At 45.7% G+C, this 24,353-nt stretch overlaps 1 protein-coding gene across 2 annotated transcripts in view; it reads left to right on the top strand.

Annotated features, from left to right (window-relative positions):
* The window catches only part of LOC108093570 (MOXD1 homolog 2), a 114,761-nt gene that overhangs the window by 63,720 nt on the left and 26,688 nt on the right, over positions 1-24,353 (top strand). For both annotated transcript variants that reach the window (XM_017193665.1, XM_017193666.2), the window contains exon 3: positions 12,991-13,146. In XM_017193665.1, coding sequence (XP_017049154.1) covers positions 12,991-13,146 — 156 coding nt within the window. The remainder of the gene's footprint in view (positions 1-12,990; positions 13,147-24,353) is intronic.

The raw sequence follows: 24,353 nt of genomic DNA, 5'->3' as shown, positions 1-24,353 counted from the left end.
TATCTAAATTTACAAAAAAAAATAAATATTAATTTCTTTTAATATATAAATTTCAAAAAATCAAATAACTCCACTCTAAAATTAATTTTAAATTTAATTTAATTTAAATATTTTTAACTAATATTAACTAAAAAAATATTTCAAAAGTAGGGACTCAATGAGCAGGACAAAGCACATCCCTCAAAGCGGCTTTTCGCCTTATATAAATTTCCCTTTCGGAGAATCCGTCTCATTAAAGTCGCACTGGGAAAACAAAACTTTCGCAGCGGCCCGAATTCCTGGCATATTTATTTACACCTTCAACAAGGGATAAATGGTCCTCCTTCGACACCTCCCCCTCCGGCCTTGTTTGCTTTGCATGTGTCTAAAAGGTAGACAAAGCCAAAGCCAAAGCCAAATCCAAATCCGAAAGCCACATGGCCCGAGGCGTGCGAAAGCCGACAGAACGGAAAATACTTCAATCAATGTAAAAATTGGGCGAAAAAGGGCAAAACATATACGCAAAGGTTGCTGAAAATGAAACGGGCGTGCAATCGGGCGGTGGGTGGTTGGGTGGGATGGGTGGTTGGTGGCAGGAAGTGGGAAAATAATCAGAGAAGTTAAATCTGTGGGCGCCATATGCCCACCGACGGATAGACAGACAAACCTTTGGCGAGGGAGTCAGACAGAGACACACCCAGGCACATAAACAATGAAATGGCTGCTTAAATATATCTTCCTTTATATATGCTTACCCTGTACTGAACAATGATGGGGCATATTAATTGGAAACAAAGGTGGACATTGTCCAGGTGGCCATGACAAACATATTGTTTTAACTTTTACCATTTAACTAGTTTTATTTAATGCTCTTCTCAAGTTCACCAGTCGATGTTAAGACTGCTTGTATCTATATAAAATATTGTGATAAATGTCTTTCCGATGGCATGTGTTTATCGGCATAAATGAATACACTAACCCTTTGGCAACTTTCAAGTAGAAACGAGCATCATTAAACTGAACCATATATCCAACTCAATGAGTGTCTTTCAGTCGGCTACTATCGATTTTTACCCGAAAATTCGATTCGGTTTCCCTGAAAGCTGAGAGCAGGAGTACCGAGCAGACCGAGGAGGTGGGTCTCGGGGTTTTTAGCCCTCATAGCAGTCGCACTGAGCTTTTGAAGGCTCCTTGAAAACCTATTGGAGCTATAAATCCTTTGTGTTTTCAATTTTTATTTTATTGCTCTCCGCAGGCGAGTGAGTGTGCGTGCCCCGCCCCGAGTGTGTGTGAATTCGAGTCCTTGCGGCAAGGTGAGCACCAAAACACCGAAACATCCAGCCCAACCCGCTTTTGGGGAGTGACTCAGTGGAAGAGCACAGAGCCAGAAATTACAGCACGCTTTTAGGAACAAAGCACAAATGCACAAAAGTACAAAAGTACAGAAGTGGATGGCTACAGAAGTAAAATTTAAACAGATACAACCCAACTCCGATCCCCGGGGGTTGGCCAATAGCCACTTCCATTGGGGTTAGTCTAGAGATGGCGGGTGGAACACTATACTTCCGCGTCGAGGCAATTGAGTTAATCTGGCAATGAGTTGGTCTGGTGGGGCAGGTAGAGCAATTGGGGGATGTGTGAAATCGTCGCTGGGGTGGCACGTGGGCGTCTCTGGAGTGTGGTTGCCGCAGATAGCAGATGTGCCTAAATAATTGCTGATAAATAACAATAATTCTGGGGACGGGGCGAAGACAAAAAACGTAATTGGACTCCCGGATATTGAAAGTGAAGTCAGCCGAATAAATGTTGATTTGTCTGGGATATTATATTTTAGCCTTAATAATTCCATTTAATCTGGTAAGATTGCTTTGACGTGCTACTGTCCCTGCATCCTCAACACTCTTCTAATTGGAAAAAATGTGATCAAACGCGATTTAGCGTTAAAAGCAAAAATGTAGCTCTTGAATGGGTTTATCTAACGATCTTTTGTATGCACTCTTGGCACTTTAGCTCCTTGCACTCTTGCTCCCTTCAATTCCCCAAACAATTCATTCCGTGTAGCTCCTTATTTTCCCCCTGTTCTCCTGCCATTATTGTTATTGTTGCTTTGCTCGTACACTTTTCGCCTTTCCACGCTCTCCAAAGAATCGTTGCTCTTGCCATTTAAACGTAGAAATAAATGACTCCTTGGCTGGAAAGTTTATTTTAACCTCGGAGCCCAAAAGTGCACGGAGCAATAATCGAATTTGAGTGAATTAAGATTGGGGAATTGCTCTCGAACAATGGAGTGAGTGGATACAAGGAAGGTCCTGCCACATGCGAGTGTGTATGGCTGCAAAATTATCCCTAAAGTAAACACTGGAGTGGTGTAAGGTTGAAGCCCATGACGGAGGCCTTTCTCCGGCTGCTCCTCTCCATTCATTCGAATGTATTTTTTTATTTGTTTACCGATAACACTCGGCACTAAAAGGGGACCACGAGGACGGCAGCTGGCCCACAATGGCTCACAATGTCCTGGACGTCCTGGCCTGCGACAGCAATCAGAACGCTCTACAAATAGCAACAAGCCAGCTTCCCCTATCTCGCTCTATCTGCCTCGGCTTGTGTTTGTGTTTTCATCAAATAAAATTGACACACACAAGTGTTAGCCGCTTAGGTTGACAGCTTTCCCTTACTTCCATTTTCACTCTCGCATCCGCCTTGTGCTCTTCTTGGCTTTTCCTCCTCGGGGAGTCCTGTGCGGATCCTACGGCCAAGGACCCACTGGGGTTGGGCGCCTGGTTAATTCCCATCCCGCTCCCCTTTGTGTGTGTTTGCGTTGGGCCTGAGCTTTTGATTTGACAGTTTAGTTAAATTAAATTGGGGTTTAGACAAAATAAAAATAAAGCCGAGAGCTGACGGGAAATCTATTGAAGGACCCAAATCTTTGTATACTCTTGTTAACGGGTTAATAACTTAGTGAATTGGTTATCTTAATTGTGTTATTGTAAGTTTCCTTTTGTTTTTTTAAATGATTGTATAATTGGTTTCCACCTTGTTTTATTCATTTTGATAGCAAATTTAATTAAATATTTTACGACTTACTCAACTCCAAATTATAAATGGAATCAGGTTGACTTTCAACATTAATTTGGTTTGTTTACATTGGGGGATAAGTACAAATACACAGCTACAGGGTAATATATTCCTAGATTGCCATTTACCTCCATCAAAAACTCGCCTGCGAGTGGAATCTAGTTATATCCTAATCGCCACTCAGACACTCCCACATAAACACTCTCACACAACTCGGCCCTGTTTAAAGTTCAAAAGCGTTTGGGGCGACGAGTGTTCTGTGGGCGGGGGAAAACCTTAGGGGTGGGGCGTTTCGAGGGTTTTAAGGGGTGAAGTTGGCTTGGGGCATACGGCTATGCCTGCGTCAATTGAAGTTTTAACATACAAATGTAATTAAAACGTTTTACGTAACCGCCGCCGGGCACAAGAACCAACAACACAAAGTGTTCGGTACAAGTGTGCGTGTCCAGAAGGGGGAAAGCGCTTTCCACCCACTACACACACATTCAGACTCACACAAACAAGGCCGAGACTCTCGAAATTGTTGCCGGCGGATGCAATAAGTTGGCGATAAGGTGTTCATTCCCCGGGGTCCGCAGGGAAACCTTTTGCAAACTTGTCAAAAATCAGAGAAACGGGGAGAGGACGCAAAAACGTGTTTTCCGAGTCTCTCTCCGGCAGGGAAAACAATGCCAATGTCGTTGTTAACCTTTTTCCAGCCTTTGCCGCTTGGCTGCCTTGGCTGGAGCATCCACCGAGCACCACCCATTAACGCCCCAACTCCCCTGGACTATGACGCAAACAATGATATTTACATTTTTTATCTTCGCCGTGGGTCGTGGGGTACAGCATACCCCGCGGACCTCTCCTCTCCCCCTGACTTTGAACATTTCCCTCTGAAATTGGAAACAAGCCGAAGGCCCCCTGGCATCTCGGCACGTTTTGGGGCATTTCGCGCGGAGCGAAATAAAAACGGAGAAGATGAGGCCTCATATCAAAGCGATCATGGATTTATGGCCTTAATAATAGACGAAACGGAAGGGACGGAGCCGGCTAAATTGGACAGAAAAGGGCAGCTCGCAAGTGGACAAGTAATTAGAGAAAGGATTTTCCTGCGCATTTTTCGGGAAATGAGCCATTTTTCCTGCTGAAGAGTAGGCCATAAAGTACGTGAGCGTTTGGCAAACTGGAAATGACAGACATTCAGAGTGCCGGGTAAAAGTTTGTATCTCGAATCTTAACTGCTCGGAATTCACTCTTTTGGCAGCGGCGCGTTGTTAAAGTGAAATTCCCAGCTTCCCCAGTGGAGGTATACATCAATTTCGCCTTTCAAAAGCGACCCTCAGGGTTGACAGCTTATCAAACTCCCCAGAAAAGTCACAAACAACTGAATCCCAAAAAAAAGGAGCAGCTGCCACAAAGGGTACACACATATACACACGCAGGAAAAGTATGCGGGAGGCCAGACACCATTTGCTCATTAAAATAAAATTTTTGCACAAATATTAAATAGCCGAAAACGTTCCGAGGCATATAATCCGAATGTCGCTGGCAATCCTCAATCTGCCAGTGACGTTGAGTGGTTAAGTGGGGAGCGGAGGACGAGTGGAAGTTCATTTTTCTGAGATAACTCTCTGGTGGCACGGAAAGTGTCAAAAACGCTTAATAAACGTCAATGTCAGGCGATTCCAAGTCAGCGGCGAAATTCAAAATTTTTCAAACAAAACACACTCCTGTCAGGCGGCAAAGTCGAAGCGGAAGGGGGGGGGCTGTCGGGGATGAGGATTCAGGACTCAGGATTGGGGATTTGGGATTGGAAACCGAAGCGCAATTGAATTCGCAGAGTCAGGAGCCCCGGGAAGGAGCTGGAGCTCGCATCCTAGGTCGCCCAGGACACACATCTCGATGCCAATCCCTCAATTCCGACTCTCGGTTTCACACACTTTCATTCCATTTCGTTCCATCCATTCCGTTTGGTTCGCCCGCCTCATTCAGCCGTCGTTCATTCGCCTGACAAATGGAGTGTCATAAATGCAGCCCTTAAGGGCAGCTCCCTCCCCCACGAACCGCTTTCCACCCACGAACCACCCCTCCCCTTTATGCTAAGCGACACGTAGACAGCCCGCCCCTCCCACAAGCCATCAAACACCCACCTCCCCACCGCCCACCGCCCACGCAGAGCGGGCCGAAGAGCTAAAAATGCACTGGGGGATTGGAAATTTATTTGAATTTGCTTTTAGTTTTCGGGTCCGTCTGTGCGAGAGACACATTCAACAGATTTCGATGGCAGCCGTTACGGATCGCATTTAAAAAGTGGTTTCGATGTTCAAACTGGGTGACAGGGTTGCCGGTTGTCAAGAGATTGATGATGAACGGTAGAGGTACCTACTATAAGGGTGTGCTATTTGAAAAAAAATGTTGCTTAAATAAATCTGTTTTAATTTAGTTGTAGTTGGTGCAAAGAAATACCAGTAAAATACATTCGATTAATATGATAACTTTAAAAAGCATTATTTAGCCAAAGTTTATTTCCTCGTTAATCCTTCTTGAGATACCGATATCCGGAATAGCTCGAATATTTTAATGGAAGTCCGGCTTGCAAATGGCCCACCCGTTTTCACATCCTGGGAGGATAAGCAGATGCAACCACTCAAACTTCCACGGTATCAGATGAACACCACCCACCGCAGCTGCGAAAGGGACACCCGCAGACACAGACAAAAAGTGACAGACGTCAGCTTAACAATATGACAAATACAATTTTTCGTCTTTATAATTTCATTTTACTATAAAAACGCATTAATCCATAATGCGTCGGGCTATCCCTCACTGCCCCGCCCCTAAAAACGCCGAGTGCCATCATCAGCAGCAGCAGCAGCATTCGCATCAGCATCAGCATCCGCATCCGCACTCACATCCGCATCCGCATCCGCAGGCGAGTGGGCGTGGCTAGAGGCAGGGAGCCGACAGCGTTTGGGCGGTTCACTCTCCTCGGACAATTGAAAGCGATATATAAAAAAATAGTCACTTCCTCCGGTTGGCTTTATCCCGCTGCCTTTGTTTCCCTTAATAATTCTTCGCTTTTTTATAATTCTTTTTTGCGGTATTTGTCAACACGGGTTGAATGAGATAATGGCGGTGGGGGGAAAAATGTCTGGCTGAACACCCTAGAGTTAATTTTGAGTGACGTGCAAAGTTTGTTAATTGAATTTGCCTTTTTTGATATGTGCGTCACATTGATGATGACGCCACAGCAGAGTACAGTGGGGACTAGCTAAGTGGGTTGTGTACATGACATTAATTGAGTGCACTAGTTAAAGGGGATGCTTGCTCCACCCCGTCACCCTCCCCCTCACCCTCCCCCTCCTCACTCTTGATCCATTACATAACGTCACCATCCCTCTGGTTATGGACAGCCATCGAGTTCAGCTGAGTTTCAGTTGAGTTTCGACTCGAGAAATTGTTTAATGCAAATGGGCAAATCAAGTTTCCCCCCGGGGATGAGCCACTGAGATTGCGGATAGGAGAGTGCTAAAAAACAATGGGGCGGTCCCAGAAGTGGAAGATTCAGGCAGCGCTGACTTTCAAAATTAAAGAATCCCTTTGATGAGTGCTGTCCAATTAGGGGTAAGAACAACAACGAAATTATCTCTCCCTTTCGGCCATTAAATGCTGCGTTTTGACATTGTGCCAATAACTCTATTAGGGGTTTGTTTCGGAATGTCTGAAGCACATAAATTGTTTAATCGCTCCTTTTAATGGAGAGGAATATTTATTTAATTAACGGCGGTCGGTCGATCGATGCTTCATATTAATATGAATGGTAAAAAATTCAATTTGCACACTCCTGTTTAAACAGGATTTCGATAGTTTGTGGTTTTGACAATTGGAAACCTATTTTTTAGCAGTTCTCGCTCTTGTAAGTCGTGGAAATCGCTTTTTCCGATTCCAAATTGGACTACTTTTCCGTATGTCCACTGTTTGTTTCCTTTAATCCGGATGTCTGTTTTTCTGTGCGCTGTGCTCCACTTTGATTTTGATTGTTTGCAGCTGCATTTCAGTCGGCCACGTTTTATGCCGTCCCATCGCTTTTAACCCCCTCCCCCCAGCTTTTCCCGCCCGTTTTTAATCATTTTAATATGCCACTTTTTGTCTGGCTGTCCGGCGCTGCTTAATGCATCAATGAATTTAACAGTTATCAGCGGACAAGTGCCGAAGCGGCAATATCGGGATCGGGTAACGCAACTGACAAATGAATAAACGGACCCACGGACAAATGGCAGGGACTAATTTGTGTGTGTTTAATGCCATCGCAGGCGGAAAAGCGGCCTTAGTTCGGCAATAATCACTGGACGGTTTAATGTAATGCGGCCATTGAGGACCAGTTAACTCGTTCGATTGCTGTCATTCACCGGCCACTGGCCACTGGCCACTCTCCCTTTTCCGCTGCGATGCAAATTGCCACACTGACTGAACAAGACAAAGTGATTGATATTTAATCTAAAATAAAAGCCAAAAGTCCGTTGGGCAATTTCAATTTTAATAAAATGCCTTTTATCTGCATGAATAGAGAGGCGGGGCAGATTGAAGTGGATTGGGTGGCGAATGAAGAAGGATTCTCTCGCCCGAAACTATGCAGTGATTGCATCTGCAGGGGAGGGGAGCGGTGAGGAGTGAGGGGTGGGGGTGCTGGCCAAGTTGCATTGCATTGCACAATTTGTTGCTGTTTGATTTCATAAAATATTAACTGGCAATTTGCAGTGTCTGCATATACACGCTGCTTACGTAGAAGGCCAGAGTTAGTCTAGAGTTAGGCAAACACACGCAGCTGCCGAAGATGAGTTCGGGCCGAAAGATGGACAGGACAGGATGGCTCAAAACCAACTGAAAGCGATTTAATTTGCCAGAGTCCGGGGCTGAAGAGCACTCTGGCTGAAGGATACAAGCTCCTTCGTCGGTTTCGGCCGAGGCTTCACTGCAATTCCTGGCACTCCAGCCCCTTGAACCCACTTTAACTATATTAATTGATATACTTGCTCGCAGCGGTAATTTAAGCCAACTGAAGTCGCCTGCCAATGCCAATATCATCAGCCTGCCCCCTCCTTCCTGCCTGCCTTCCCATCAGCCTCATCAGTCCTTCGAGAGGGCGGCGGATTTGGAAATGGAATTGGTCGGGATTGGGCTAGGGATGGGGACTGGGGACTGGGGTCCGACTCCCGGTGGAGATTTCGCTCCTTGATGACTTTGCCCGGAGGCGCGCTCTCTTTTTGCCGCTGACACAAGGGGGAGCGGCAAACGGGAAACGGAAAACGGGAATCAGAGAGCGGGTGGCGTTTACACAGAGCAGACTTGTGCACTCCTGCAGGCAAATAGGCAGGCAACATGGCGTGTACGTAATCAAATGTACATAAGGCATCAAACGACGACGGCGGCGACGCCATCAATTCTAAGCCAAAACAAGCGCGACTTCGAGTGTGCCAGTGTGTGAGCGGGAAAACTCGGTCTCCAAAGAAGCTGCTCTAGCATACATCAAGTGCAGGCCGGCAGGCGGGCAGGGAAATGGGGCAGGAAGGGAAGGACACAAGCAGTGCACAGGAAAACAATTTACAATGCCACCAACTTAACAGGATGTGCGGTAGTGGGAGTGGGTGAGCTGCACACAATTTTGGCACTGGCAAATGGCAATAGATAGCTAAGACAGCAGCCAAGGCGGTGGAGTGGGTTCTTCGCAGAGGTTGGATCAAACAGTTTCCGAGAAGCAGGAGATCAATAGCTTCGCATACCTCTGGCTTCGGGGTCATCCATCACGCCTGTGCCCCTCATCCACCAGGGTTTTCCCCAGAGCTCGCTCCATCTGAGTCATAGAAACCTATCGCAAGCTGCAAACCTTTCTCGGAGCGTGAAAACTGCGCCGAACTTTGCTGGCAACTCTCCGAGGGCAACTATTAGTACGTCTGGCTATGTGGAGAAAGCAGAGCTAACATTTTGATATTCGTGTGATATGTGCAGTGGGAGATACGACTTTAGGAGCTTGGAGACGGGGGGAGGAGGACCAACCCTTTTGCTGTACGTCTGCTCTGGAGTAAATCTGTACACGATGCCGGGCATTAGTGGGCGAGTAAAGGGCGGGGGGCTGGTGGGGGTAGCAATAAGTTTAATGTGTGCTCCGAGCATATTTCAAGGCTTTTGCTAGCCAGCTGTCAGTTCGGCTGAGTTCAGATGACTTGAGCGGAGTCGAGCTGAGTTTGCCGTGATGACGGCTCCCCTCTATGTACTTCACTGAACCGTCCCAGCTGACGTTGAATTATCATAAATTGCCGAAGTTTGTTTTTGGCATAACAAAGCTCGGGCGGAGATCCTCGCTTCCCGCTCTTCGAGTGGGAGTGTGAAAAGTTCCCATCAGGCGAAAATCGGTACAATTAGGCTGTTGTGTGGTGGCTGAAAGGGTTCCCTTCCGCCGCAGTGCAGCGACAGCGACACAGAGTGGAAGGACTTTGCATAAGTTTGCTGCCCCTTCCCCCCTTTCAGCATCCTGGCTGCTGCATAATCCTATTAAATTCACGTTGCGGCCTGGAAAAGCAAAGTAAACCGACTGGCGGAGAGGGAGAGCTCAAAAGGTGCTTAATTTGTGCGCTGCTTTTATTGATTTCCCCCCGCCTCTGCACACATTAGAAGCGGAGCTCCGGCTAAAAGGCATTAAAGTCTTGACAAGGCTATTAAATGCTTAAGAGGCAGCGACGTTAATGACAACGTCGCAAAAAGGCCAAACCAGGGCAAGGAGCTGTCTGCTCGAGCAGAAGTAGTCGGGCAGACGCGCCGAGAGCCGAGAGCCGCGCAAGGATTACAATTTACGAGTCCTGCGAACCATGAAGGTGTGATAAAATTTCAGCAATTAAAAAAACGTGTGCGTTGACAACGCCAACGAGAACGGGAACGGAATCCGGATGAAGGGGGAAGGAGGGGAGGATGTGGAGGATGGGAGCTCCAGTTGAGTGGGAGAAACGCAGCGTCGAGGACCCGCGACAAGGACAACAGGAGAGCCAAGTCAACGTGGCATGCAACTTAAAAGGAAAGTGGAAAATTCAAATTTCAACAGAGTTCCTTGAGGAATACTCTCGAGGCAAAGTACAAATATATTGCAGGTTTCAAAGTAATTTACTTGCACAAAGCAACGCTTCTAATTGCTTTTACAAAAGCCAAGTTCTTAAAGCGTTTAAAGGCTTTCAAATCAAGTCGAGGGAAATGCTCTTCAATAATTAATTGTATTAAGTTGCATGCATTTAAATTTCTGATTTGATTTAGTGCAAATGCAAATAATTGTTGCATATTTATTAGCGCAATATCCTGGATGATGGCAAACTCAATGCGATAACTCATGAACTCCATACTCAGATGCCCTGAATTTCCTTCACTCGACATTGGCGACATTTCTGCTTCTTCTTCCACGTCTTTGTGCTACAAGCATACACACACACACATACAGAGGTGCGCACCCACACACCTATAAAAGAAAGTTGTGAGCAGTTTAAACGTCGTTGGCATTTGAGAGCAGCTCCAAGAATATTGCAAATTTATGCGCCTTCCCTTTTTGCATAATTACCCCTCAACGACCCTGGGTAACCTTCCGCCCCTCCCCTCCCCTCACCCCTCCACCACCCCACCGCCCATCCAGGGACCACGCCCACGCACACGCAGATTTTGATAACGTCGCTTCATGTTGGGTGCTTGCAACATTGCAGCGCGTATTTTTAATTTCCGTCAGTTGCCGCTGTCTCTCTCTCTTTTTTAGATAAGCGAGAAACATGTCAGGGTATGACTATGTGTATAAATCTATGTTACTGTGTGTGTGTGTATGTGTGAGAGCGGTCGTGTGCAGGTGTGGGTAGATAATGTTAAATTAAAAGGGAAGCTGTGCAAAACAGGCAAAACGGGAAGAGGAACTGCGCGCCTGCGATCTTGAATTATGCGTTCCTAGATTACCCAACCGAAAAGGGACAGCAAATAGACGGAAAGAGCGAGAGGGGGACAATTATCTGGCCCATAGATGGAAAGTATTTCTACAAAATTTATGTTAAATGTTTCGCCACAGAAACAGCAGCGAAAACAACAACAACAACAACTGCAAAGCGAGCAAAGGAAGAAAAACTTTTAATTAGCTAACTAAAATGGCAAATGGCGGAGGGCCTGAGATATGATTAATTAAATGCCGGCATGTAATTCGGTCGGCAACAACACGCGGCAGTGGATCCAGATGATATAAATTGGGGCAAATTAATTGCAACAGCCTCAGGTGTGTGTGGGTGAGTCAGCCCCTCCGCTTGCGTGTGTGTTCGTGGGAAATTTTCGATGTAATTAGATGATGGAAACCGCTCATTTCGCTATCCTGTTGGGTGGAAGGGGAGGGGGGCGATTCTCCCCCGCCAGTAAGACAGATGGACAACTTCTTTCTATGCGCTATAATCTGTCAGCCGAGATAAAACAGCTTGGGAAAGTGCACATCCTGTTAAGTGTGATAAAAGATGGAGCATTAGCACAAATAAATCAAATGCTCAGGTGGAGGGCTGAGGGCGGAGAAAAACTGACCATCAGCTGCGTGCTTCTTGTAAATGATGGAGAATGCAATTTACCAAATGAAAAGTGGAAAATTATAGAAAGCAAAACGAGAAAATCGAGTGAAACTTATTCGAAATCAAACGCACTTTCCACATCAACATAGCTTGAAACCAGATTTAAAATGTTTGGTAATTCACGACTAATTTTATCTGCCAACCTCTCAGAATTTAAATGAAAACAGTCAGAAAATAGTCTACAATTTCAATCGAATCATATCAAAGTGGAAACCAAAACAAACCTTTGCATGTTTCTGCCGAACCGAAGGTAAAGTGAATATTTGAAAGAGGCCTTCCTACGCAGTTCCATGTGAAAACAAATAATTAAATCAATAACATTTTTGAAATATCCACATTGAAGACAACTCCCCGAATTCCATCAGCTTCAATTACGTTGGGTGGGCGGAAAGAGGCTCCCAATCTCCGCCAGAACCCATACCACTTCACTTCTGACTTTGCCAACATCATCAAAATTTTTGCCAAACAACAAAAAGATGAAGAGGAGAGGAAAGGAAAGGATCAGGGAGACGGAGGCTGACAAGGGAAGACGGCAGGCATAACGCCCATTTGCAGTCAACTGCCAATATGAAAAGCCGAATCCTTTTACCCGGCACCTAGCCACCCATCTCCCACCCACTATCGACCACCCACCACCCACCACCCAGCACTCAGCCACAACAAGCTGAGAGAACATTTTCCAAATATTGAGCAGGCAGACAGGGGTCATGTTGTTATATGTATAAGAATTTACATACACCCACGGATATCTGGCTTCTGTGTTCGACGAGGCTGGCCAACATGTGCAAAGGAATCGGGGGGAAAAGTTGGGGAGTTGGGAGAATGGGGAAGGGAGCCCTGAAAAATTGTTGTATTTTTTAACCGAGAAAGGGTTCGTTCTTCTACTTCTTTCCTTAGTCCTGGGCAAAACTACTTATACAACTTTAAACTTGGAAACTCTGTCAAAACACTTGGAAAAGCCAAGAATACTGGGGCCAAGTTGGGAGTGAGAAGGCCGAGGGCCTTCTCCAATTCAGTGCAAAATTTAAATTATTTTACCGAAAAATATTCGGAAAAATATGAGCACATAGTACAGCACATGTATATGAAAAACTTGAGCTTCCAGCTGGGAAAGTGGGCACTTTGCGGGGGGTCAGCAATAAAAACACGGCTGGCAGAATCAAGCAGTCTTCCTTCTGCTTAATGATATGAAAATATGCCCGAAATCGCGACCCACAAGAGCATTCCCACAAAGAGGCAAAAGTCCCGGGTAAATTAAGTATTTTTCTCACATTTTTCTCGCATTTTCCATTCATTAATCCCCGTTCGCTTTCGCTGCATTTAATTACAGGATCGACACGTCACACGGAATGGAGACCCCGAGCCGGTCGTGGATCCCTCGCAGGATTACATGCTGATGCTGGGCTACGAGAATGCCACGCACACGGTCCTCCGCTTCCGCCGCAAACTGGACACATGCGACCCCAGTCACGACATCGCCATCACGGTGAGTTCGCCTCCATTGCTCCATTCGGAGTCAGCGTTTAATAGATGTACTGCTGGTCAAAGTTTTGCCAGCTCCGAGTGAAATTTATGCCCTCTGCGGGCGTCGGGCGGCGGGGGCCGTCCTGACTGACTCATAGTTTATGTTAATAAAAGTTTCAGAGTGCCGCCGCCAGAACTGCGATGATATAAGCGGCTGCCATAAAAGTACTCAAGTGATTTCCACTTTCCTCTGGGGGAGCAACTCCACTCCACTGAGGGGAATAGTTTCAAGAAAGTTAACATATAGGAACAGATTTCAACCCAACATTACTGAAAACTAATTTAAGTTAAATATCTTATTATTGCTTTATACGGCACTTCTATAATTAGAAAAGCTGCCAAGAAACATATAGTATGGCATTGAACGGATTTCAGTAATCAAAATCAACTGGATTGAACTCAATCCATTTCTGGAAACCATTTCTTTCTGTGTTGTGAACCGAGTTATTCTGCTTCGGCAACAACCTTAAACAAATATAAACAGTGAAATTTGTGGCCTGCCAAGCATACGGAATCAGGCCACAGGCTGTATCCTTTCCCAGACGGAAAAACAAGGGCCAAAGATTAGGGATTAGGGATTACGGACTGGGGGTTGCACTCGAGCAGCTAAGTCCTGCCGCCGCTTATTAGCTGCACTCCCTTTCGCCATTCCGATCGGTTCGAATTGGCTGTGCAATTAGCTGCCAAATCTCTTCATCGTCAGCCACCTCTAAGCACTCTATCAAGTCGCAGAAATGGGAGGAAGGGGGAGGGGCAAGTAACAAGCCGTGGTGATAAAAGTTTTATCACGTATAACTTAAGCGTAAATCTTAAAGAAACTTTCTGGTTAACTTAAGTAAACAAAGCGCGTGGCGCAACCACACAAACAAATACTTCCCGGAAAGGGAAGGCAAAGGACACATATGGCAGACATGGCGACAAAGACCAAAGGAACCCGAGAGCCCCGACCACAAAGCGAGCTCACATATTGAGATATAGTGTGCCTGAAGTTTGACTAACCCAAAAGTGCGGGGGTGGGCAAAAAATGTTATGCAGAGTCGCGTGTGTTTGTTCGTAGACACATTTGGTTATTGCTTTATCTAAACGGCCAAGTCCCTCTCCTCCTTTGGGGCTCAAAGGACTTTCTGTGGAGGGAGCCGACCATTTTATTTGTCTAGCGTATTAATTGGATTTTGTCGCGTCATCAGCGACACAGGAACAGCAAGGCCGAGATTTCGGGATGGGCTGAGTGAAGGGACCCCTGCCGGAAAAATCTTTGGCCAAATCGCCCCAGACAAATTAGTTTACAATAAGCCAGTACTTAATGTTGTTGGGGCTTTAGCCGGCATTTGTTGTGGGGCAATTTTGGAGCACAATGCAAAGTTTTAATGAATTTCTGTTTTAGCTGACCCCGCTCTACGCAGTTCGTTTAAGTTTGCCGCTACAATTTGCTCTAAAGTAGGGAGTGGATACAAGGAGTTCAGAAGGGGGAGCTGTCAGCTTTGCCACTATTTGTAAAAATAAGATACCCTGCAACCACTGAGAGTGTTTTGATTTCGATTCCAAGATATGTTCAGCATAATTTAGATAACTTGCAATATTTTCAATTATATTATGTAGTCTTACAATTTAATGTGTTATCCTGGACACCTTGTATTTAGTATAATTTAAATGGCGCGTAAAAAACAAAGGCATTGTGAAGACACAGATGGTTTTTATTATTTGTTTGTGTGAGCTTAACGTGATTTCCAACATTACATTGTGTCCTTATAAACGTTATCTCTCCGTTGCTTCCCGCGTAAGAAGTTTTCCCATTTCGGCTTTGCTTTTGTGCTCAGCCCCCACTTCTTCCCCGATTTCCGCTTTTCCGCCATTTTGGGCAAGGTAGTTTGCATCTCGCCCACTCCCCCCGCTGGTCCCCTGCAACTCCCCCGCTGTCCCATGAATAAAAAGTAAACTACAACTTGCAGTTTTTTGCATTAAGTGCAATGGAGTGGGGAGTGGGGAGTGGGGGAGTGTAGAAGGGGCGGAGGGGAAAGCAGAAGCAACCATTTGGCAAATTAAGCGCTGTTTGTTGTGCATCCGGGGGTCGAGGGGCGGGACTGGTGAAAATTAATAATGTATTGTGTGCAGAGCCATTTGCAAGGTTTGAGTTTGGTTTGTCCAGAACTTTGGGGTCAGCGTGGAGGGCATGATTTGCCATGCACTTAAAAATTTATTAATTGTTTGCGTTTCTCCAAGAGCTTTCGTCCCCTAAAACCGACCACTTCTGTTTCTGCCCACTTTCTTTTCGCGTTTAACGAGCGGCAATTGTGCAAATTACAGCAGAGAATAATTCCTCCCAGAAAAGACTTTTCCGTGCTGTCCTTGAGCTACACTTCTATTTTGAGTACCTATTCCTTGTTTTCAATGAAATACCCAAACTCTTTCGAGTGCCTCTACTCATTGTTTACCATTTAAGCCGATTTCCATTTTGATCCTTTTCCAAACTTTCAAATCTAATCTCCTGGCCATCACACATTATTTTTTTCGATTTTGTGCCACTTCAAAGCGCACTCAAGCCTGCCGTATAAATTTATCAGTCTAAGCCGCTCAAGTGGCATAATCATTTCAGCACACCCTACCAGATCTGACCCACTTCCCCCAATAATGCCCGGAATTAACCTCGCCAGGAGATGAACCCGGGCAGCGCCTGCATTTTTAATACACCAAAACAGAATTTCCAGCTGTTTAAGCTCGTAATATGAAATCCTATTTTAAATAACTTTCAGCGATTTCAAGAATTTCTCTCAACCAACCCCCCGCGACCCACGACCCACAATTTTCCAGCGAAAGGTCATAAAAAATTGAATAAAAAATGGCACAAGGGTGCTCGGTGCTCCGCTCGGAGGCGGAGTCAATCAGCTGCTCAACCTTTCGAGTTTCCAGTGTTCAATTAAGCGTGTACAATAAATTCCCGGCCGTGGAGCAACCCCTATCTGCAAGGAGGGGATACGGATACTCGCACGAGGAACATATGTGCGGAGGGCTTGATCTCGGAAAAGTTCAAAGTTTGTGTCTCGACCAATTTTCCTATAAATATAAATAAAAACGTTTATTTATATAATTAATTGTATCAGTCGGGGGAAATTGGCCATGCGAGCAACCCTTTTCGCTGGCTGCCCCTTCTTTTGGGTTCGTAAATAAATAAAATTGCGCGGGGAGCGGAACGCACGTATTTTCCTGTGCAGACAAAGAGGAGGGGAAGCGGGAAGAGGGAAGAGGGAGGGGGTGGTGAGGAAAAACCGCAAAAACGTCAACCACAATACAAAAATTACGGCCACTAAAAACCGCCAACGACGATGGCGACGACGAAGTTGAAAAATATCAATCGATGTGGGTTCATTTATGTGTAATGAACATTAATGAAGCGCAAAGAGCGTGACTAATAACGAAATTACCAATTGGCCAAAAAGAGTCAAGACCGACCACAACGAAGCGATGACGTCACTTGCTCTTCCCCTCTTTTTTCTGACCCGCCGGACTCGCCGGAGAAGAAGGAAACTTTTCGGGAGGAAAATCTATGATTTCGTGGGCAAAAAGTGTTTGATCGGGGGAGAATGATATAAAAAGATGAGATGGGGAAAGGAAAGGGCGTCGTAGAGGTGGAATAATAATACTGCGCATAAACCATAAAATGCCATTAAGTGCGTCATTTCAATTTGATTTCAGAGCTCTGATTTTTATTTTCCTCTTTTAACTTTGCTTAATGCGAGTGAATGGAAGAGAAAAAGAACTCAAAAAAGTTAAAATTGTAAAGTTTCCATTTGGAATTCTATTGCTGCGTCGGTCAATTCCAACTCATTGAAATATTTTTAATGATTTCCTGCGTTATCCCCAAACTTTGGCACTTAAATCTAAACGACAACTGACAAATGCTAAATTATGGCTCGAAGTAATCACAAAAGGATTAGGAAGCGACTGTCAGATAAATTTGGCATGCGCAGATTGAGATACATTTATCACTCAATATTCCTTCCCTTCGTCGTGTCAGTTGGCTTAATTATTCCTTCTAATTTCCCCAGCTCCAAATTTAATTCTTTTCCTGGATTGATAATGAATGGTTTTCAATTTATTCGAGCCAACAATAGGCACCGAAGTGTTTTTGTCGTGGCTTTAATTAAATTTTCTCAAACTGGCTTAATTGCTCTACGCCCACTGCAAATCATTAAAATCTTTATGGGCCGGCCTCCCCCGCTAATAAAACCCCACAATTTGACGAGCTCCACAAAATTGTCATTAAGTAGCCTCCATTTCATTCCCATCCCGCTCAACCCCGAAAACTCAACTTTTAGGGGCATTTCATCTGCCTTTGTTTTGATTTATGCAAAATAATTGAGTAATTACAATTTTTAATTTCTCATTGACTTTCATGTTGCATTATTATTATTATTATTATTTGCTTAGGCCAACAAACAACACGAGGGAGAACAAAAAGAAACTCATTTAAAATGCAAATTTTCTCTAAACTGGGCAAATTATAATTCAACAGAGACCGAAAGCAGCATTCCGCGCCGAAAGTGACAATTAACACTAATTGTCATTATAATAATTTCATATTGTTTTTCGCTCTTAGTTGCTGTTACCGCTGCCTCTGCCGCTGCCGTTGTTGTTGTTGTAGTTGTGGTAATTGTTTAAGCTTGCCACGGCATTTTGCTGTCCGGGCAATTTAAAATGCAAAAACCGGAGTGGAGAAAAATCGAGGGACCAAAACTTTGCCGTGTGAAGTTCAGTTGAGTTCGAGTTCGAGTTTGAGTTCGAAGCCGGGTGAAAATATTGTTTTTAATATAATTTATGTGCCCGGCAAAGGGCCCAAGTCGAAGTAGTTCTGTAATGGAATTATGACCCCGCTGCCACTTCGCCTTCGCCCTCGATGAGATCCGCACATGGCGCTACAATTTTTGCTATGTGTTTATTATTTTAACACGAAACTTGCACTCGAGCTGGGGAAGGGGGCCAGATGGAGTTTTCCCCACTTGTAAACAGTAATTTTTGCCCATTAATGGCGGGTCCTTGCATACTCACATGTGTATATTGTTGTTTCCCCGCACGAAGGGCGGAGGAGCGAGCTGGAGCCATAACAAAAGCAAAAATAAAAAGGCAACAAGTCAAGTCGACAGTAATTTTCAACACTTACCAGCGGGCTAAGGACCCGGGGAGCCCAGGACCCAGGACCTCAAAACAGCAGAACAGCAGAACATCAGAACGGCAGAGCCCCAATGGCCATTGCAATTTTTACATCAAAGCAGTGAATTCCTCGAAACGAATCCGACATTAGTGGGGGAAATCCTGTGACACAAGGGGACAAGAAAGTGGGCTCTGATGGAAAGGCGGCGATTCCGCAGAGAAAGCGCTTTGCGGAACAGACACTCGCAGACGTTTCCCTTCCTGGCGCTGACTCTTGTGCAAATCGTGCCATAAACATGGCCACCAACACCCGACCAGGCTGCCCTCCTCCTGGAGGGACACATATGTGTGCAGTTTGTCACGGCATAAGCCCGAGCTGTTCGACTTGAGGAGGAGCCGCGGGAGGAGACTCCTCGGGCTCCAAGGAGGGCAGCTATGGATCGCGTCACAGCAGAACGCAAAAACCAAACCCAAAGCACTGACTTTTATAATGAATTATTAGTGGAGTGGCCAGGGGCCGGGCGGCGGGCGGCGGTGTTTGTGTGGTGTTTGCGGGTCCTGCGGTTTCAGCTCGGCACTTAAAAATTTAATAGGGCTGCAACAAAAATACTCGCTCGCTCGGCGACGGCGATGGCGAGCAACAACCCGAAACCTGAAAAGAACCCGTCCGAACCGAGCTCAAAAAAGTATGCAACGAAATTTAAATTGATTTAATTTTTCAGGTTTTGTTAAGAGCTCCATTTGTGCGGCGGGCAGCCAGCTGGAAATCCTTTGGCACTTTGTTAGTGCCAGAGTCACAAGAGCAGAACCGAACATTTTTAGCCTTTGCCCGAAAAAAATAAATGCCAACTAAAAGCCAAGTTAAGTGCACAAGGTGGTCAGCAGCTCCTTTCCCCGCCCGAAAAAGCCCATTAATGCAGCGGCAAAGTTCAAGTGGTCGCCGAAAAAATGATGAAATTAACCTTCAGCCAAACAGCGGAGGTAAATTCCAAACAGTTAGCCACCCAGCGTGAATTGGGCTTGAACTAGCCTCGAACCCCTGCCAGTCGTTTAAGCTTCCCGCTCATTACGCCCTGCAATGTTTTTCGCATTTTTTCCGAGCCGTTTTATGTTGATTGCTTTGAAGCGCACAATGGTGGCCGATAAAAAGGGGCACGCTGTGTATACGATGCCACTTTCAGCCGGTAAAGCTTCTCCCCCCCGCCGAAAGCCTCCTTTGCAACACAAACACACTCGTCTAAGCCAGACCACTTTACACTGGCCGCGCAGCCAAACAAAAATTGCGCATAATTCCGGCTCGGCAAAAGTTTCGAGCTCTGACCGCGTTCTGCCACACACCACTTCACCGCTCCGGCGGAGTTCCATCCACGGAGTCCTAAATGTTCCCCGACCCAGACCCAAAAACCCGACACCGCCAGCTCCGTCGTCGTATATTTGTCAAGCAAATGGAATAACCGTTGCAATACCTACAACGTCAAAGCCAAACAAAAATGTTATTTGCCGCTTTGCCCAAAAATCAAGTACACAACCAACCCGGAACCCGGAACCCGGAACCCCGAACCCGGTCCAATCCGACTCCTGCCAGCTTGCAGCTTGCCCTGATTGAGGGGAGTGAGATGTGGATTTCCACGTTGCCTGGCACCCGAAAAGCGGTCTGTTAGAGTCCTGGAGGGTCCTGCTGGGTCCTGGAGTGCCTGCCTGCCGTCCGCCTAGTCGCTTTATTAAAGTTAAAACCCAGCATTGTCCCTTTTACACATGAGTTTGCGAGTTGACGAGCATCGAATGAGCCCGCGAATCGGCGAACGAGTGCAGGACCAAAAACTGGGGGAAACATCAGCGCAGCTCATATTAAGTGCAAAGAGATTCGCGTATGCCCAGATTTCCAACTGCGCCCATTTCAGAAACAATCCAACAGTTGCAGGGTATAAACTGGTCAGTCTGCCTAGGTTACCCAACGTGTCCTTACGGATAAATAATACAAGGAATGATGTACTGTAGATTGCCAAGATGGATGCAACATACATATTGCAATCTGTGATGTTCATGGTATAATTATACATTTTGTATCATTAGAAGCATGGTGCTTTTCTCCCTTAAGTTTATATTTAAATATAATGTTAAAGAAACCAATTCCGAAAGCTGCATATATAAAATAAAGTGCATTTCCAAGCCCGGATTGATTTTCCCCATTTTAGGACTGGCATTTTCGCGATTCCCGCTCAAAGTTTGCGTTCCCTCTGTTGTTTCTGTTCAAAAACGAGCGAGGGATGGTGTGATGGTGGAAACTGGGTGGAAAACGGGCTGCGTGTTGATGGTGTTGTGGCACTAGAAGTGCATGTGAAACGTGCAGGCCAGAAACCCAAAAGCAAAGCAAAAGGCAAACCCAACACAACGCAATGGGAAACGTTTGTTTTAATGCCCTAAAGCGACAAATATTGAAAGAGAGAGAGCTGTAGAGAAAGCAGAGTCTGTGGGTCCTGGGACTGCAGCACCAGACTTCAGTAGGCGATTTAACGGCCAAAGTAATGCAATGACAAACAAAACAGCGAACCGGCGAGTTTTTGAGTTTTCGAGCAGCTTAAGTGGCGAAGCTCGACCGGGGATCGCACATTTTTGCCCATTTTCCGTGCCAGTTTTGGCAAACGTTTTTCGAGGTGGGCGACGGGAGGGCCATAAATAACGAGCCCAGTTGAGTTGCCTTTCAGCGCAGCAGGACATGGCCAGGACCAGAGAGAGGAGACGTCCTGTCAAACGCAACAGGGCAGGGACAAAAATCAAAACGGCCGTTACACGGGCCAGCAAAAAACGTGGAAATCTGCGCATCCTTAGAGCCAAAGTAATTAAAGTGGCAAGCGCTGACAGCCAGAGGGCAGCACCTAAAAATCCACAATATATAAAAAGCGCTCGAATGTGGAAACCACAAACGCGTCCTTCCCCCTTTCCCCCTCTTCCTGATCCGTTGAGCTGTGCAAAACCAATTTGTTTATAAAAATATTAGACCACATATTGCGGGGGGTTAAGGTGGGGCGGGGGATTGGGGTACTCCCGGACGCCATAAAGTATGCAATAGTTTGCCCGACCTGTGTAGTTATTTTATTATATTATTTATGGTCAAATGGCGAAGTAAACTTGCATTTTTTCGCCCCGCTTTTCCGCTTTTCATTCGGTAAACTCTCTAAACAAACTCGGTTAGTAAATTCATTTTAAGCCAAGGGGGAATGGAGCAACACCATCCCCTCGACCCATTGACGTGTGTTTTTTCCGCTCGTACTCCGATGTTGGCCAAATACCGCGCCAGTGACCAAAGCAACCGCAAAGTCCGAGCAACTAAGACACAGCCACACACACGGACGGGCGAAGAACCCAGATACAGACACACACAAAGTAACCGCAAAAAAGTGGTCAGTTGGCCAAAAACTAAACGAAATGTAATAAAGCAACGAATATGCCAGTTTAGCCGGAACCCCACTCCATTTCCGCACCCCTCGACTGGATCGGAAAAGCGGAGCGAGGGATATGTGAGAAGCATTTGCAGCTGCAGCAAACACAATAAATGAATATGAATTAGGCAACACAGGGAGCCAAAAACAGAGGGAAAACCGAAAAAGAAGCAGATACAAATGTGTCAGTAAAACGGAAAGAGATCCCTGGTCGAAGAAAACATTCGAATGGGTTGAACAACTTCAGCTATTTCACCTTGGTATTTGTGCTTCGAATTCTTTCAACATTCTCGTATTGATTGAAGGTTAATTAAATCTAGAAAAAAACTATAAGCCAGAAAGTTTCCAATAGTTAAAATGTTTTAAATTTATGCATATCGAGACTAAAATAGTTACAAAACTCTTATTGCTGATTCAGTTTTCTCTTATTATAACATACTTTTTCGGCAGTTGCCTCTGATTTTTCGCCTTTCGTAAGCCACAACTCGAAATATATTTGCTTGGACAAGCACTTTCCTCTCGACGCATTCGAAGTTGCCATCTTGTTTACACTTATATCTTAATCTCCTTATGGACGGCAATTTAAGTTTCGTTTACCAAAACCTATACATACGCTCGAGTGTGTGTCTGGAATCTAGAAGTATTTGCTGCAATATTTTACGCTGCTTTCCCCTCGTGCGATCCGCATTCAAATAGTGCGGCCTTTGTCCACTCAGAAGCATTAATTTTCCCCACAGCTTAAACAGCATTTTCATTTACACACACGTGAATGGGCGAACGAGCCGAGTGAGTAAGTGGACCAGTGAATGGGCCGAGACAACACCTGCGGGCACTCGGGGAGAAATCATATTAGATTTGTTAATTTAAATGCAATTGCCAAAAGCAGTTGCTCCTTGAGCCAAATGGCCTTTGCCTTCCTACCATAAATAAATCAAATTAATGTCAATTGCACCAAAAACAACAACAGAAACGCTCGGGACAAATGTGTCCAGGCATTCGGGCCAGAAGAAACTCGGCCCGAACGACTCAATTTAATGAAACAAAAATCATTAAGCCACTTAGCAGCAGAGATGAAGAGAGTGACGAAAAACGATTACAGGCCTGGGAATTCTGTGCTGATTTGATTCGTCCATTGACTTCTTATTCCACCCCGGCTGCTCCGTTCTATTTTGTTCTGTTCGGTTCTGTTCTGTTCTGGCCAGGATCTCACCTGACTGGGCCTCCAGCTGTGCCCCAAGACGTATGTGAGCTCGAATGTGGCTGTGATCCAGGGGGCTGTCAACAATGTGCATGATTTCTCTCCGGTCGAAGCAATCCCAGATTCTGACACGGCAATTAGAGTGCAGCAGAGGGGCGGCGGGGGCGGCCACTTCTGCCTATTAGTTATTGAAATCAGCTGTCAGAAAGTTCCGAAAATTGCACAAGTCCCAACTGATGACTGGAATGGCATAAATGCCACAGCCGCAGAAGCACTCACACACACTGCGAGAAATCAAGGAAGTGTCGAGCGAACTTCGGCACGTCTCAGCTGGAATCGAAATTTCCGATGGCGTTTCCCACATGCAAAATAGATGTTCGATGGGCTTTGGCGAGTGTAGAGTGGCCAAGAAGGGTGGATCCCTCGACAGCCACTCACAAAAATGGCCGACGTGACCATTGTAACCTGTTCGCCACAGACGAACGCTCGCTGGGGTGGACCAAAAACATTCTTATAAATTACATATAACATATTTAATTTGAATCCTATTTAAAGTAATGCAAACTAGTTGGTGAAAGATGTAGTTCCCCGCCTATGAGATATATTCATTGTATCCCCTCCTAATATATTAGAACAGTATTAGATCCACCCCAATGCAGGCACATGCACTCAGATGGAGAGATACACATATGCAAAGGACACGGGTTTCTGGGGAACGGTTGATTTGATTGCCGAGCGAGGAGAGCGAAGAAGAAAGGACCTCGAGTTTTGAGCTCAGCTGCTGCAGAAAGTTTTCACAATGCCAGTTGGCCAGTTGGCCACCCCCTTGGTCCAAGTGTGAATGTGTGCGAGCCGAGGGCCGCATTTGTTTGCTCTGTTTATAATTCAATTGTAAATGCATTTCAATTACGTGCACATTAAACAGGGCCAGCACAGACAAAGTTTTCGGACTGCGACTTGACCACTGGGCCAGGGAAGGCCAAGACCATGGCCAGGACCATGGCCAGGACCAGGGCCATTACCACGGCCATTGCTGGCCGGAGTCTGAGCCAACTTAGCGAGCGGAACACGCTCCGCATTTAAGGACAATTGGCCCATTATGGCAACGCGTTGAAACGGCAAAATGGAAGTGGGCAAAAAACAAAGAGTGCGATGCAAGAAAGGAGTCGAGTGGCGAGGGGATGCACCCAGGATAACAATGCCATTAACAACTATTACAAATGGCTCTTAAAGGTGCAATGTGTGAACGAATGGCAACGAATGAGCAGCCAAGAGTTTGCTGCGGGCTGAAAAATGGGGAACAAAGTGCGATGATTTGCAAGCGAAGTTCTGGGATGGGAAGTGATGGAAACAGTTTTCGAATAGTTTGAAAAGCGTTGAGCGGCA

Source organism: Drosophila ficusphila, unplaced genomic scaffold (assembly GCF_018152265.1).
Source record: "Drosophila ficusphila isolate 14025-0441.05 unplaced genomic scaffold, ASM1815226v1 contig_106, whole genome shotgun sequence".
Taxonomy (NCBI): Eukaryota; Metazoa; Arthropoda; class Insecta; order Diptera; family Drosophilidae; genus Drosophila; species Drosophila ficusphila.
Note: the sequence above shows the minus strand (reverse complement) of the source record. Positions and strands in the feature narration are given on the sequence as shown.